The 15,752-nt window shown below is 34.4% G+C and overlaps 1 protein-coding gene across 1 annotated transcript in view; it reads left to right on the top strand.

Moving 5' to 3' along the window:
• The window catches only part of PCDH15 (protocadherin-related 15), a 454,971-nt gene that overhangs the window by 379,620 nt on the left and 59,599 nt on the right, over positions 1-15,752 (top strand). Inside the window, exons 24-25 of the mRNA XM_006880391.1 lie at positions 8,673-8,888; positions 12,452-12,540. Of these exons, the coding sequence (XP_006880453.1) occupies positions 8,673-8,888; positions 12,452-12,540 (305 nt within the window). The remainder of the gene's footprint in view (positions 1-8,672; positions 8,889-12,451; positions 12,541-15,752) is intronic.

The raw sequence follows: 15,752 nt of genomic DNA on the forward strand, positions 1-15,752 counted from the left end.
ATAGGTCCTTGGAGAAGGACATCATGCTTGGGAGGGTGGAGGGACAGCACAGGAGAGGAAAGCCCTCTATGAGGTAGATTGATTCAGTGACTGGGGTAATCAGGATGGGAGTGTCAGAGACAGTGCGATTGGCACAGGACAGAGCAGAGTTTAGGGCTGTTGTACATAGGGTCACTATGAGTCGCAAGTGACTCAACGGCACATAACAACATAGTGATATACGCTGGCCTAGTGGGTAAGGGGCTGTGCTGCAAACCCCAAAACAGACAGTTCAAATCAACTAACTGCTCTGCAGGAGAAAGAGTAGGCAATCTTCTCCCATGTGATTTACAGCCTCTGAAAAGCTGTTGGATGATCAGCTATAAGTCAGTTTCCTACTCAATAGAATATGAGAGAATTACTATAAAGTCATTTGCCTCCTGAAATTTCTATCCAGCCTTTTTCCTGCTCTCACTTTGATGTCATGGAAATGATTTCGTGGTTTAGACATTTACAATTATAGTTTCATTCAATATCCCAGGTAATTGACCTAATATTTTAATGCTTCTGTGCCTAGTGAAGTAGTAATTGTTATTTTCGGATGCTAGCAGGAAGATTGTCATTCTTTCAATCCACCAACCACTCCACAGAAGACAGACATTCACTTGCCCTGATGATTTATTGCATTGGCAACTCAATTAACTTTAATTGACTGGAAGGCAATGAGTTTGGGTTCAGTTGTATTCTATATCCTAGTAAGAGAGATCGGGTAGTGTGGCCTGTAGCAAGCTGCACTGCTAACCCAAAACCCAAGTGTCTCTGCCTGTTAGAATTCACAGGCAGCTCTGGTGAATTATGAGCAGCCTCTTCATGTTATAATTTATAGTCTTGGAAAGTTTATGGAGGATGGCTTTGATTTGGAATTGACTGGGGTCAGTGAGTTGATCATTTGTAGTATAGTGTCTTTGGTTTTAACAGCTTGAAAGTGGTCAGCTAAGGTGAAATCTATTTTCCAAGAGAACATCCATGGCAGACCATCCAAAGCACAGGCATCTATTTTCCTACATATTAGAGAAAGAAAATGTCGTCCAATCATTTGCATAAAATATTTGGTCATGCCCAATCACTTATCAATGAATAAGATGTGTTTTTCAATAGATCTGAGTGTGGCTAAAAAATAATCCTAGCATTTCAGGGGGCACAGATGCAGCTCTGATGGTACAGTGGGTAAGTACGTGGTTGTTAACAGAAAGGCTGACAGGTCAGAAAGACCCATTAGATCCGCAGAGGAAAACTTGGTAATCTCGACTTATAAAGACTGCAGCCTAGAGAAGTCCATGGACAGCACTACTCTTCTCACATAGGGTGGGTGTGAATTAGGAATAGATTCAAGAGAAAGTAATAATGGTATATTTGTTGTTGTTGTTGTTATATGTTGTTAAGTCACTTGCGACTCATAGCAACCCTATGTACAACAGCCCTAAACTCTGTTCTGTCCTGTGCCAATCACAGTGTCACCATACACCCATCCCAATTACCCCAGTCACTAAATCAATCCAATGGTGTATTTACTCTTAACATAATTTCTTCTTTGAAAACAAGTTCACACACAAGCATGTGTAGAATGAAGTTTGTTGTTTTGTTGTTGTGTTCCATTGAGTCAGAATTGACACATATCTGAACTTGTAGTGGTTATGCAGAGAGGAAATTGTCCATCCTTCTCCAGAGGAACAGCTGGTGGGTTTGAACCATGTACCTTTGGTATTGCAGCACAGTTTCTTACCACTACATCACCAGAGAGGTCTACATATAAATGAAGGACATCATTGGGCGCAATCTGTTTGTGTTGAATTTGTTTATATTTAAATGTTGCAGTGTATGTAAGTCATTTTAAAATGTCACAATTTAAACAAAACCAATGAGACACATTTAGTTTGCTTTGCACAAATAGCACCATTCTACTGGAAATGCATCCTTTTTTTGCATTTAGTGTCACTTTAACAATACTAAAAGCTTTTCTTTGGATAATCACTATATTATATTCTATATACTTCTGCATATTCTCTACTTGTTTTTAATAGTAAAAGGTTTAGAAATTGTATTCATTCTTGACATACATTTTTCCTATAAAAGCAATGCTAAAGAGTTTCTTATGTAGTAGAGATTTGTATTTGTTGTTTCTTAGGAAATAAATGAGAAGACATCATTTGTGGAATTTATACGTACTTAGCATTCAGATACAGTTTCAAATGCTGTGCCATCCTTCATGATTTTCTATTAAATGGAAGGATAAATATGTGTTTTGTGTGTGTGTGTGTTATATTGTTCATATTCTGCATTTCATATAGTACTTCTTTCATATGAAATTTAGTGGTGTTGAATCTCAAGCACCTCACAGTTTTTCTTTTAGTGCATTTCTGAGGGTGTAAATAACATGGAAGAAGATTCTCCATCTTTTTTCCCATAGAGTTAATGGTGAATTCAAACTGCTAGAGAGAGAGAGAGAGAGCCTTTTATCATCAATTTTTAAAGTGTTTGTCTTTGTAGAGAAAACATTAACAGTACAGTAACACAAACGTTGAGTAGTCAGCTTCTAACCTTCACCAATTATTCAAATCCACTAGCCTAGCCACTCTGCAAGAGAAGAATGTGATAGTCTGGGTCTATAGTTTACAGTCTTAGAAACTGTGAGGCAGTTCTGTCATATAGAATAGCTGTGAGTGAAAACTGACTCTTTTACAGTGGGTTTGAATTTTGTTACTACTTTGTGCCACACATAGTGCTTTGCGTCTCTGTAGATATCCATGTCCAATCTTGTCTGCAAGTCCTCATTTCCATATATTACTAATATGGTAATGAAGCAAAGCCCTACATAAATTACTTGCCTACTATCATACAACTGATAAGTGGTAGAATTAACTCACATCTATTTACTGTTCTTCAGATGGTCACTCTTTTACTCCATTCCACTAAAATCAAAGTGAGTCTAAGTCTCAGAGACCCCATCGCAGAGTACAGCTGCCCCATAGAGTTTCTAAGGCTGAAAACAATTACAAAAGCCCAATTACAAAAGCTCATTACCTCACATTTCCCCCTTTATTTATCAGTTAAACACCTAATCTACTAAACCACCAGATCTTCTTTACCAGTTAAGTCAAATATTATTTGAAAATTACACATTAATGTATGAATGTGAAACAAAAAGTGTCATGAGTGAGGAAAATAAATTGTTATAGTAAGCTGTGATAAAACGTATAGAAAAAATATTAAGGTGTACTTTATTTTTATTTTGTTTTGCTTCCCTTTGTTTTTAAACAAGCTAAAGGATTGTAGCAATTCTGTATCCAATATGTCAATTGCACCTTTTTTTTTTAATAGCATGTACCCACTTCATGCTTCTATATCACATTTTGGAAATTTTCACAGTATTTCAAACTTAATACACTACAGTATTGTGTAAAAAGAAATTTTATGTGCCCTGAGAAACTGCAAGATGGGTGTGTCTACTTTATTGTGCTAAAGCTTTAATATAATGAGCTGGAACACAGCATACAAAATCTCCAAGATACCTCTGCATATGAAATATATTACCAAAAACTAAATGGAAACACTTTTAAAGGCATTATGTTAAAGATTGAGATACATAGAACCATAGACATGGTCACACATACACATTTAAGATCTGTTGAAAAAAATATGGCCTAGAAATCCCTGTGGACTAGTTATACTTTGTACATGGATTACTTTGAGCTCAGGTGGACTTAGTAGTACTGTTTTACTGAGCATCACACACATCAATGGAAGTAGCAGTCAAAAAATCAAAGCATTCATTGCATTGGACAAATATGTCACTAATGTATCTTTTTTAGGGAGCTCTAGTGACTTAGTAATGAGTAGTTGTTCTGCCAACCCAAAAGCTTATGATTGGGATCCATCAGCTGCTCCAGGGAGAAAGATGGACACTTTTTTTTCAGTGCTTTGCCTTTGAAAACCTGCCACACTTTCAGCTATGAGTTGACTCCGATTATATGGCACAAAACAACAGCATATATAATTCTATATGCGAAGTCTTAGGACCATGACAGAACATAGACTGTACTATTTAGGGAGAAAAGGGAATTGCAGAATATAGAAAATGGAATGTGACAAATAAGCTGGGATCTATTTGAATTATATTATGTATTTTTTATGCAATTTCTTTTCTATTAAAGGGGAAGCTATCAGTTACTTTTTAGCCATTGATAAGTAAAATGTGAGATGTGATGAGCCCTGAAGTTGCACGTGTCAGCTTGGCAGAAAAGAGTGGATATGAGAAATCTTGCAGAGGCAAAAGCATAGTACTTGCTGATGAGCTGGAGTTAGGGAGAAAGAGATGGAAATTTAAATAGTTAAGGATGATGAGATTCTATCCAAACTATGATGGTTATGCTTTTACAGAGAAAATGGGAAAAAAGACTACGTAAATGTGGGAGCCGAAAGGAAATTTCATTTAGATTAGTAACAACCTGTGGCTTAGGAATAATGTATGCTATTTCATTTTCTTTAAATGGTGAATGATTTGTGATCATTGTGATGTATAACTACAGAATTATTATAAGAAGCACTTTTCTGGACATTTAAAAAGTAGTAATATTTGGTAAAGATTGATGACAGCTTGTGATTTTAAAATTACAGTGGTTTTAACACTCCAGGAGAAAGTCCATATATACATATGCTTCCATTATTTAAATTGAAAATGGTTACTCCACTGTAACATAAAACAGAGTATATTCTTACATTGTTGGAACAAAACTGAAGGTAACAAAAGTCACAGTTGACTGAAAGACCTCCAGAGTAGTAAAGATAGAATATTTAGAAGGGAGAATTTGGTAGTGACAAGTTCTTACACAAGATTAAGTTTATTACAGGCTATTCCCAGGAAGGAGGACAAGATTTGTTTTTATGCTCTTCAGTTGCATTTGTTTCTGGAGTTCCCTTGTCAATATTTAGAGAAATCTGCATAATGAGACCTATTTTGTCTATTTGTCTGCTATCACAAAGACCCTTGGGAATAAACACCTTGCACTGGCCACATCTGAGAAATGGAATGTTATTCTGTGATATAAGGTCAGTTCATTTATGAAAGTCGAAGGTATTTACACTTGGAAAGGAAGCTTTTACAAACCCAACATGGTTGAGACTTATCAAGACTTTAAAATAGAATGAAGGTTTAGTTTTTGACTGTTTTATTTATACTCCAATCAAATATCCCTGATTAGAACCTCCTATAACATCTTCTCATTAGCAAGAATACAAGAGAGAAAGGCCACAGTAATGTTATATAAAGAAATGATATTTCTTTTTCCAAAATATTTTATAAGAAAACAAAATTAAAACTCAACAAAAGTATGCATTTACATATGGAAGTTTTTTCTTATTTTGGAGTTCTGCTGGTCTAGTGGGTAAGAAATTATGCTGTCAACCCAAAGGCATACAGAATCTACCAGATTATCCATAGAAAAAGGATGGACAATCTCCTCAAGCGTGATTTATAGCATCTGAAAACCTACTGAAGTGTCAGACGTGGTAGTAGATTTCAGGTTAGTGTTGAGCTGCTAACTAAAAAGTTATCAGTTTGAACCCCTGGACCATTCCATGGGAGAAAATATTTATAGCCTTGGAAACTCACTGGAGAGTCACCATGGTTTGGAATCAACTGTCTTTACAGAAAGGTTTTGCTTTCATTAAGGGACTTTTTAATTCAAATGGTGATCTGCATTTCATTACATATCAATATTACATAGTGTGCCATGGAGTTCAACTCCTAGCAACTCTATGAACAACCAATTTTAACAGTTCTATTCCATGCAAACCTCACAATCCCCTTGCTGCAGTCACTGTGTCAAATGGTCTGGTTGAGGATCTTGCTCTCCTTTGCCATTCCTCCACCTTCCCAAGCATAATATCCCTCCCTAAGGAGTTACCTCCCCTATCAACATGTTCAAAGAATATGAGATGAAGCCTCTTTGTCCTTGACTTCAAGGAACACTCTAGTGCCTTCTTTTCCAAGACATATCTGTTTGCTCTTTTGATAATCTATGGGATCTTCTTCAACACTCTTCTGCAACAACAGAGTTCAAAGGTATAATTCTCTTCTATCATCATTGTCCAGCTCTCAGATGTATACCAAGTGACTGAAAGGACCATGGCCTGAAGCAGGTGCACCTTACACTTCAAACTGACATTATTACTCCTTAATAATTTGGACAAGCCCTTGGATACATACTTTCCCATTTGGTGGCTTAGTAGTAATGAATTGTGGTACCAACCCAAAGGTATGTGGTTTGAATCTCCCTGCTGGTCCATGGGAGAAAGATGGACAGTCTATTTACTGCCTTTGAAAACCTGCTGGAGAGGCAGTTATGAATTACTTCTGCCTTACTGGTACACAACAATAACAACAACAGTTATACCGCAAAGTATTTTTATGTTAATTATAACATTTCAAAGTTGCATTAAACTTACTTACAGACAGTAAATAAAAATTTTGAAATTAGAAAAAAAATAACCTGACATTGTGATAAGTTTTATGAATTTTTATGTAAAAATAAAACATTGATGATTCTCATTTAAAAGAATTTTCTCCTTTTTCTTTGTGCGGAAGTCTTGAATGATCTTGTAAATAGATCCTTTTTACCTGACATTTTCCTTTTGCATATTTTGTTTACATAGCATACTTCCTTAAGGGCTTTTAAAAATCAAGATTTCCCTCTAGTTGCTTAAGATACAAGAGACAAGTTAACATAGTTTAAGAAGGGCTGATTTTATAGCCCCTTGAAAACACAGCTTGACATACTGACATTAACACGCTAAAATGTGAGATCTGAGAAGTATTACCTTGACATTCTACAACAGCTTTTGTTCTATTTTGAGTCCTCAGTGCTGCTAAATGATAAAAATGTCTAATTGGCAGATTAGAGTTAAAGTTAGCCTTATTGGACTTTAATGGACTTTGAAAGTTCTTAGGACACTACTAATTATTTTACTAATATTACTGAATCTATAGTATTCATTTAGGCAGCAGAGGAGAACAGCTATACAGGCTGTTAGAAAATTAATAGCTCACCTATTCCCCTGTACAATATAGGCAATTATTTGGTGATTTTCTTGTAATTTTGGGCAATTTTAACTTTTAATTTTAAAAATTCCAGGTGAGGTCTTAGGAATGATAAGCTGTTGCTTGTGCTTAAGCTTTCATTTTTAAATATAATTATAGTCAGGATAATTACTGTATTCATTTCTGACTTTCATTCTTTAAAAATCTCTAGGCATAACTTAATTTTGTTCACCAGGGCCATTTCTCTATAGACTTTAATGACTGTGTCATGAACCTAGCATAACTTTCTTTTACAATTATAAATATGATGGAATAAGTTAAAAAAAATATTTTTTTAGTAATTCCAAATCCTTTGTTTGCCTGTGATATGTACCCAGTTCTGTGTGATTATCTGTGTGATTTTGAGTGAGTTGCTAATCTCTCTGATTTTCCACTTTTTTGACAACAGAATGACAAAACTAGAATCTACTCATACAGAAAAGATGTAGTGGGACAGTGAGATAACATACGCAAAAACTTGTGGTTAGATGGTGTTGAGCCAGTGGTAGCCAACTTAAGTAGAAACTTGTGAAAGTCTGTGCCATTTTCACGATGTCTTCTATGTTTATGCCTGTTGTTGGGGTTACTATGACAATCCCTTATCTTTAGGCTTTTTTTTTTGAGGTGGTTTTTTGCCCCATACCTTCTTATTTTCAAAGCACGATGTTCTTCTCCAAGGACTGACTCCTCCTAACAAAATAACCAAATATGTGAGACAAAGACTTACACCCCTTGCTTCTATGGAACACACGGGCAGCACATCTTCCATTTAGGTGTGTTTGTTCTATTTGTTCTTTTTGTGGTCTATGATAATGAATATTCTTCACTAGCTCTACACTTTAAAGGCATCAGCTGTTCTGTTATTCCTCGCGCAAATTCCACGTGCCTATAGCATGAGATGTTAATGTATTTATCTGAATTATTTTTTAAAAAGAAAAAGGTATTAGAGTCAATTATCTCCATTTAATCCTAATGGATTTAAGAGTTAGTGTGTGTAGAGCTTACTCTTCAATAACAAAAGTCTTAGTTTGTATTGTAATCCAATTGAATGGAACATACAAATAACTAGTTATCACTAAATTTCCTTGTTTAGAATTAATAATTTTATTGAGATATATTCAAATATAGTATTTTATGTGTTCTCCTTTAGGAAATATGTTGAGTTGAGGCAAAAACAGATGCTATGTATTATACCAAGATAATGGTTAAGTAACCAATTCCATTTTTAAACCACTTTGATCACAGCACAGGGTGTAACCAATTATGTATACCAATAATATTAGTAGTAGTAGTAGTAATGGTAATAATAATAAATCTGTATATCCCATTATTGTCAATGTGCTTTTCATCAAAATCTAGTAGTCATTATAAGTTAAATTTAAAAAAATCAGCTCTATGGATACAAGATTTTATCAAACAGCATTTGGATAGTCAGGAAAATTATGAAAATTTTTTTATTATTATATAAGAAATATGTATCTTATGAAATTAAATAAAGGTTGCTCCGTTCCAACCTATTTACTATATTCTGATTTGTTTGTTTGTTTTTTCTTCCTAGGCTACTGACGTAGATACTGGCAATTATAGTGCCATGGCCTACAGACTTATAATACCACCAATTAAAGAAGGGAAAGAAGGATTTGTGGTGGAAACATATACAGGACTTATCAAAACGGCTATGCTCTTCCATAACATGAGAAGATCTTACTTCAAGTTTCAAGTTATTGCAACTGATGACTATGGGAAGGGGTTAAGTAGCAAAGCCGATGTACTTGTAAGTAGTTAAAATTTCAGATAAAAGAGATTCATATGGTACAGTTATTAACTATGGATTAATGTTTTCAACTCAAAGATAAATTTCAATTTATTTTAAGCTTGTTTTAAAAAACATTAAAGGGAGTAAGTTTAATCCAGTTTAATAAAATGTTCAGCCTTTTAATGTTTTTACATTTGAGAGACACATAATATTTTTGATATGTGATTGTGAAAATAACATCAAAAGTATTTTATTTTTATTTAGCCTTTAAATCTAACTTTCACTATACAGTACTCTGAACATATTAGTTTAGTTTTATATAGTATTAATTTTTTAATACTTTCAGAATTATGATGCAAAACTTAAAATATATGAAATTTCTTTTTGTTATTTAAATTGCTTTTTTAAAAAATTTTAGACTTTTATAGTGGAAAAAATAACAAAACCTTTTTAAATAAAATTTGCTCTAATAGGTATTATTCTTTCAAAGTTTTCATTGATGATATTGATGATCTTTGATTTACTTATGTTTGGAAATAGCCAACAGCATTACTTTTATATTCTGCCTCTTTTCTTATGTCATTTGCACACATTACATTTCTTTAATCATAAAATGACACAATATTTAATTCAAAATATTACATATCAATATCTCTACCTGTGAGATCTCTACCAACTGGGAAGTATGCATTATTTAATATTTCTTCTGAATAATCTAGTAAAAAGTATGAGCAAAAGTATTAGAAATGTACTTTAAAAAAAAGAAATGTACTTCAGTTAAATATATAGTCAAGATTAATGTATATTTTTTTATTGTGAGAGTATAGTAAGTAGTTGGCACAGGAGAATCATCAACTGGCCTCCATTAACTCTATAAGAAAGAAGAATCCCCCCCCCCTCCACAAAACCAACAGAACCAAACCAATTCCTCTGAAGGCAGACCTGCTTCCACTCTATCACATCTTCTTCTATCAATTCCATTAACAACCATCCCAGTCAAATCAAGACTTTGTTACTTATTAGTCTACTAATTGTTGTAAATGGCCACACAGAACATACTTATATTAACAATTATGAGATTTATAAAGAAAGTTAAAGGTTTCAATTCAGGTAAGACATCAAATAAACAGTTTTTCAGACATGTTTGCTCTGTGGTTCTTGACCAATGTTACATATCTCCTTTAGTTCTGTTTCTTGTGGAGTCACTTGTTAGCTTTCCAGTAAGTCTAGACACAGGTCCTCAGCTCTTACTCCTTGGGACTGCTCTTTCAGTTCAACTCTGTCTCATATCTGCCTTTAATTCTTCACCACCTCTGTTGCTGTTGCTACTGTTTCTATTGATCTTGCTCCGTCTTCAACTAGACGCTCTGTTCCAAAAGAACACATTGCACTTTTTACTTCTTTCTGAGGATAATAAAAGTTTCATTTTCTAAAGTTGAATATGTTCTAGTTAAGTCTGACAGGATGACAAAATTTATCAATCCTCACATCCATAGTGTACACATGTTATTTGTGCATCCTCACCCCAAAAGCACTATTTACCTCATTCAAATTATTAGCCTAACTCAATCATGTGGGGAGCTGTAGTGACATAGTCATAAGTAACTTGCACTGATAACCCAAAACTTCTAAGGCTCTGAGAGTTGAACTTCACCAGAGACTCCCCAGTAGAAAAATGGGCTCTCATTCCTGTTACTCTTTAGAGACTCAGATATATTTGACACAGGGTTACTATGAGTAAGAACCAACTTATATTCAGTGTGTTTTGCATTTGACTTAGTCATATGGTAAGAGTCAAAGCTAAACATTAGAAAAGTAATTTTGAACAATTAGTTTAGTGTACCACATTTACCATGCTTTACATTAAATTTTAAAATGCCCATGGTACTTGTTTAGTACTCAAGACCTGTTTAAACTTTGTATACATTCAAGCGGTAATGATCATATTTTTAATTTTCTGATTGTAGTAAAGACCCATCACCATAATAGACTAGATATAAAGGTCACAGCAGTCTTGCCGCAACATTCTTTTTGTTTTTTATCAGCAAGTGATGGAAAAAAGATTTGTATTTGCTATCATAAAACAACAGGACTAATATAAAATATAATTTTAGATAATCAATGTATAAAATCTTTTAAAACCACTTTTGCTAGGTAGGCATGTAAGAACTTAAAAATCCAAACCAAACCAAATAGTTGTGGAGTTACTACTTTAAGGAATTACTACAAATCAAACTACCGTTCCCAGCTACTTCTGTAAGCACCAATCTAGAAAGGAAACTCTCATACACACACCCCACGTGCAATTTTATATTAAAAATATCCACTTCAATCTATAGTGCGTGCTGATGTATATAAAATTCCAACTTGGGTGAGATCAGCAGGCATGGAGGCATGTTTTCAGTTCCGAGTATAGCTGAAGAGAGAGAGACTAAATTAATATTAAAAATAATGCACACAACAAATGTCAATCATGGAGAACATTGTGCTCAGTAAACCAATTCAGTCTCATAAGGACAAAAGTATAAGACTATTAATGTGAAAACAGAAGGATAACATATGGGTGCTCAAGAGGAGAAGGGATGGGAGCAGAGGGGTGAGTATGGGCAGGAAGGAAAGAACATTGCTGTTCTTTTTCTAACAAAATTTTTACATTGTGTTATATTGTAATAAAAAATAAAAAAATAAGTAAAAACAACCCAGAGGTTAATCAGTATTGACTCCTAGTCAGAGCTGGACAATATGGTGGCTGGAAGATAAGGAAAAAAATCTGGCAGGGACCTGAAAAGACAGGGTAATGGTGGACATAATCTAAAGGTGATTAATTTTATAAGACATAATGTATGAGAATGATTGTATGAAACATGTCAGTGAAGGAAAGTGTGAAATAAAAATCCACATAAAAATAAACTTAGTAAAAAATTTGAAGCGATGTTGACGTACATTTATTGTAAGGTTAAGATGTGTAAAACTAAATAAGATAAGGTTGTTCCTAGTATTTAATATGTACATATTAGGTGACTTATAGCTGGCCATCCAGTGGGTTTAGGAAAGCTGTAAATTGCATGGAAAGAGATTGTCTATCTATCTCCATGGATCCCTTGTTCAATTTAAACTTCCAGAGAGGTACCGCCATTGGATAAGCAGTAAAACTCCCTATGTACTATGCCGCCAGAGCTTCCCAGAGAGAGAGAGTTTTTGATGGTGATTTAAGCTCATATATATAAAGTCACATGACTAAATATAATTAAAATATTATAAAAATCAACATGAAGAAAATATACCTATTTAGAACATGTATAAACAATGTGATGTTTGTGGGTTTCTAATTTGGACTTAATAAACTACTATGTGGTAACTAAAAAGTACACCTTTAAAATAATAAAAATCAACACAGTGGAATCACAATAAGATCATAATATATTTATTATGATGATAAATCATAATATATGTCCTTTTAATTATCCTTCAAATAAAAATGATAAATCACTGTCTCTTCGCATAGTATGAAACAAATAATAAGGTTCCTTTCCTTTAAAATCATATAACAATGTCTGAACAAAATCTAATTTTTTTTCCAGGTTTCTGTTGTCAACCAATTGGATATGCAAGTCATTGTTTCTAATGTACCCCCTACTCTGGTGGAAAAAAAAATAGAAGATCTGACAGAGTAATGTATTTTATTTTTACTTTATATTCATACAAATATTATTTCTATTTATTTTAATCATTGTAATGTTTAGAACAAGAATATATCTTAAAGATATTGAAATGCAGATTACTCTTTTTTTCCTAAATATTTAAAATACATAGGACTCTGAGGACATTTTCAAGTAAAAATGAAAATTAGAAGTGGAAGGTTATTATTTGGAATTCTTCAACAGATACATCAATAAACACATAAAAAGGTATACATTAGGAAATGCATATAAGACACATAGTTTGAATATGTAGCTTGATTTTGTAACCCCCAAAAAAATAAAGTAACAGAAAGAAATAGGTATACCTATTGTTCAACTATCAACTATCTAATTAGCTGACATTTCATATTCATGACAATTATTTTTTAAAAATCTCTTTTATGCTTTAATAATGTATGTCAGTAAGAAAGAGTATTACTAAGATGCTTAAAGGTTGATGTTCACTTGGCTAGACATGATTCTCAATAGTTTGGTATTTATGGAATACAGACTGTATACAATGATATAGTCATTCTCTATTATTTGAAGTGATATGATCATCTTATTGCTGATTTTCACCTAGTAATTTGGTCCTGTCAACAAGTGGAGAAGAACAGATGCATTTTCTCCTTTTCTCCCCCCTCTCAAGTGGTATGTCAAAGAGACTAAAGCATATTATAAGCCATAATTTTTAGAGGAAATAAAAAATCAATACTTTTATCATTCAAAGCTGCTGATAATTTCAAACTGCTGACCTTGGGCCATCATGACTCTCTCTGTGTGTGTGTGTGTGTGTGTGTGTGTGTGTGTGTGTGTGTGTGGAGACAGAGAGAGAGAGAGAGAGAATGTGAATGCTCTGGTTATTTAATGGGTAAGAAATTGATGGTAGACAGCAACAATCACCTGTAAATTGCCAACACAATTCAGAACCAACCTTTAAATGACCCTCCTTTGGGTTTTCAGAGGCAATTAATCACACAGGAGAAGATTGCCCATCCTTTGATCAAAAAACAGCTGGTGGACTCAAACCACATGCCTTTGGGATTGCAGGACAGCTTCTTGGCCGTAGGCCACCAGAGATACACAGTTCAAATCCATCAACTGTTCCTTGGGAGAAAGGTGGGAGTCTTCTTCCATGTGATTTATTTCCTCTGAAAACCCACTGGAGGGTCAGCTGTGAGTTGGTTCTAACTCGATGGTACACAACAATAAAGAGAAAGAGAGGGAGTCTTTTTTTAGGGAGTTCTGGTGGCATAATCTATAGGGGATTGTGCTGCTAACCCAAAAGTCTTACCTCTTTGGTGGTTCTGATCCACAAGTGGGTCCTTGAGGAAAGATGAACAAACAACCTGTGTTAGTTACAACCTCAGAAGTATCTCTCAAGTGTCAGCTGAGAGTCAGTTCCCACTTGATAAGCATGCATAGTAGTCAGTTTAATGCTTCTTTATATAGAAATCTAGATTTAAGGTATGCATAAACTTTGTTGTACTACCAATCCAAAGGCAGGCAGTTCAAATTCACCAACTAAGTAGTGGAGAAAGTTGGTCAATCTCCTCTGTATATCTCTATTTGTATTGTTGTTGTTTGCCATTAAGTTGGAAATGACCCATATCTGACCCATCAGAAAGTTTTTAGAAGCAGTAAATCCCACAGGAGGAGATTGATCATCTTTAGAGTAGCTGATTGATTTGAACCATGTAAGTTTGAGATATCAGTGTAGCTTCTTACTACTAGGCCAATCACTTTTTAACTCATGAAATATGTCTATTTCCCTCTGTCTCTTTAACAATGAATACTGGCAATGGCTTAGGGTTATTGTTTTCTTAGACATAGTTGTGATTGTTTATTCTTATTGTTCTCTATTCTTCTGATGTTAACAAAAATGAGTATAATGTCATTACCATTTTATGCCTAACTAGTCTAATCTAGCTTGTCTCTCTCTCTCTGTGTGTGTGTGTGTGTGTGTGTGTTGTGAATTTGACAACTATCACCTATTACTGTGAATTTGCCTTACTCTGGCAAAATATTTCTACTTCTCAATTGCCAGAGATGCTTCAGAGAATCAGATAACTAACCTTTTAAGAATTAAGTGTCAAATAAAATACAACAGGCCTTGATTAATTCAAGCATGGTGTTCCTATAAGAAAAGCATGAGTGCCTTGAGACAGTTATTTAGTACTTCATAAATATAACCTTTCAATGCCACATGAAACATCCAATCAACAGTGCTTATCAACATTTATTAAGGGAATAGAATAGCAATCATACTGTATCTTATTCTCTACATCAAAAAGTGATGTGTAAAAGAAAAAAAATAATGTGTAAACTTTGAGCCCTTCTTAAAATACTAGCTCATTTTACATGAGTAAAATATTTGAAATTATGCCTACATGTGTTTTAAGTGATTTAATATCACCTATTCAGAAGGCATTTCATTGATTACACCATTCAGAAGAGACCACTATACATCTTGAACCTCTAACTTTTATACTACTTGATGTTTCTTTTTAGAACTATGCAATGTTTTATTATGTGAAAATTTCCTACTAGATAAACTCTATTAGGATAAGAAATGAAAGATATTTTGTTCTCAGCTGTAACTCAATTTATTTCCTCTGAAAACCCACTGAAGGGTCAGCTGTGAGTTGGTTCTAACTCGATGATGTTGTTTGTTTGTTGTTTGGTGCCTTCAAGTCATAGATGACTCATAGCAACCCTATGAATGAGCGGCCTGAGCACTGTTCGTACATAGAGTTTTCGGAGGCAAGCCATTTCGGAAGTGGATGCTGCTCCTGCTTCCAGGCTTGATTTAGTCGGGAAGCTCCAGCCAACACTGTTCACCGTGGGTACCCATTACCACGATTGGCACATCACTGTCACAGTCTTCAGCATCGCAGCAACCATGAGTTACCTCTGTACAGCAACACACAAACCAGTGCTATACCACCTAGAAGAATGTTTGACAGGAAGACAATTTGAACCTAGCCAAGGGCCGCAGATGAAAATCAACCACCTTCAGCTTGGTAGCATAACTTCCTTTCCATTAGGCCAACGTAGCTCTCTCTTTGTCGTTGTCGTTGGTATTGTTGTTTGGTGCTGTCGAGTCATAGACGACTTGGTGGCATAATCTGTAGGTGATTGTGCTGCTAACCCAAAAGTCTTACCTTCTTAAAATAATTTTAAAGAATTTAAAAAATTTTGT

Source organism: Elephantulus edwardii, unplaced genomic scaffold (assembly GCF_000299155.1).
Source record: "Elephantulus edwardii isolate Elephantulus edwardi_28Jun2011 unplaced genomic scaffold, EleEdw1.0 scaffold00007, whole genome shotgun sequence".
NCBI lineage: Eukaryota > Metazoa > Chordata > Mammalia > Macroscelidea > Macroscelididae > Elephantulus > Elephantulus edwardii.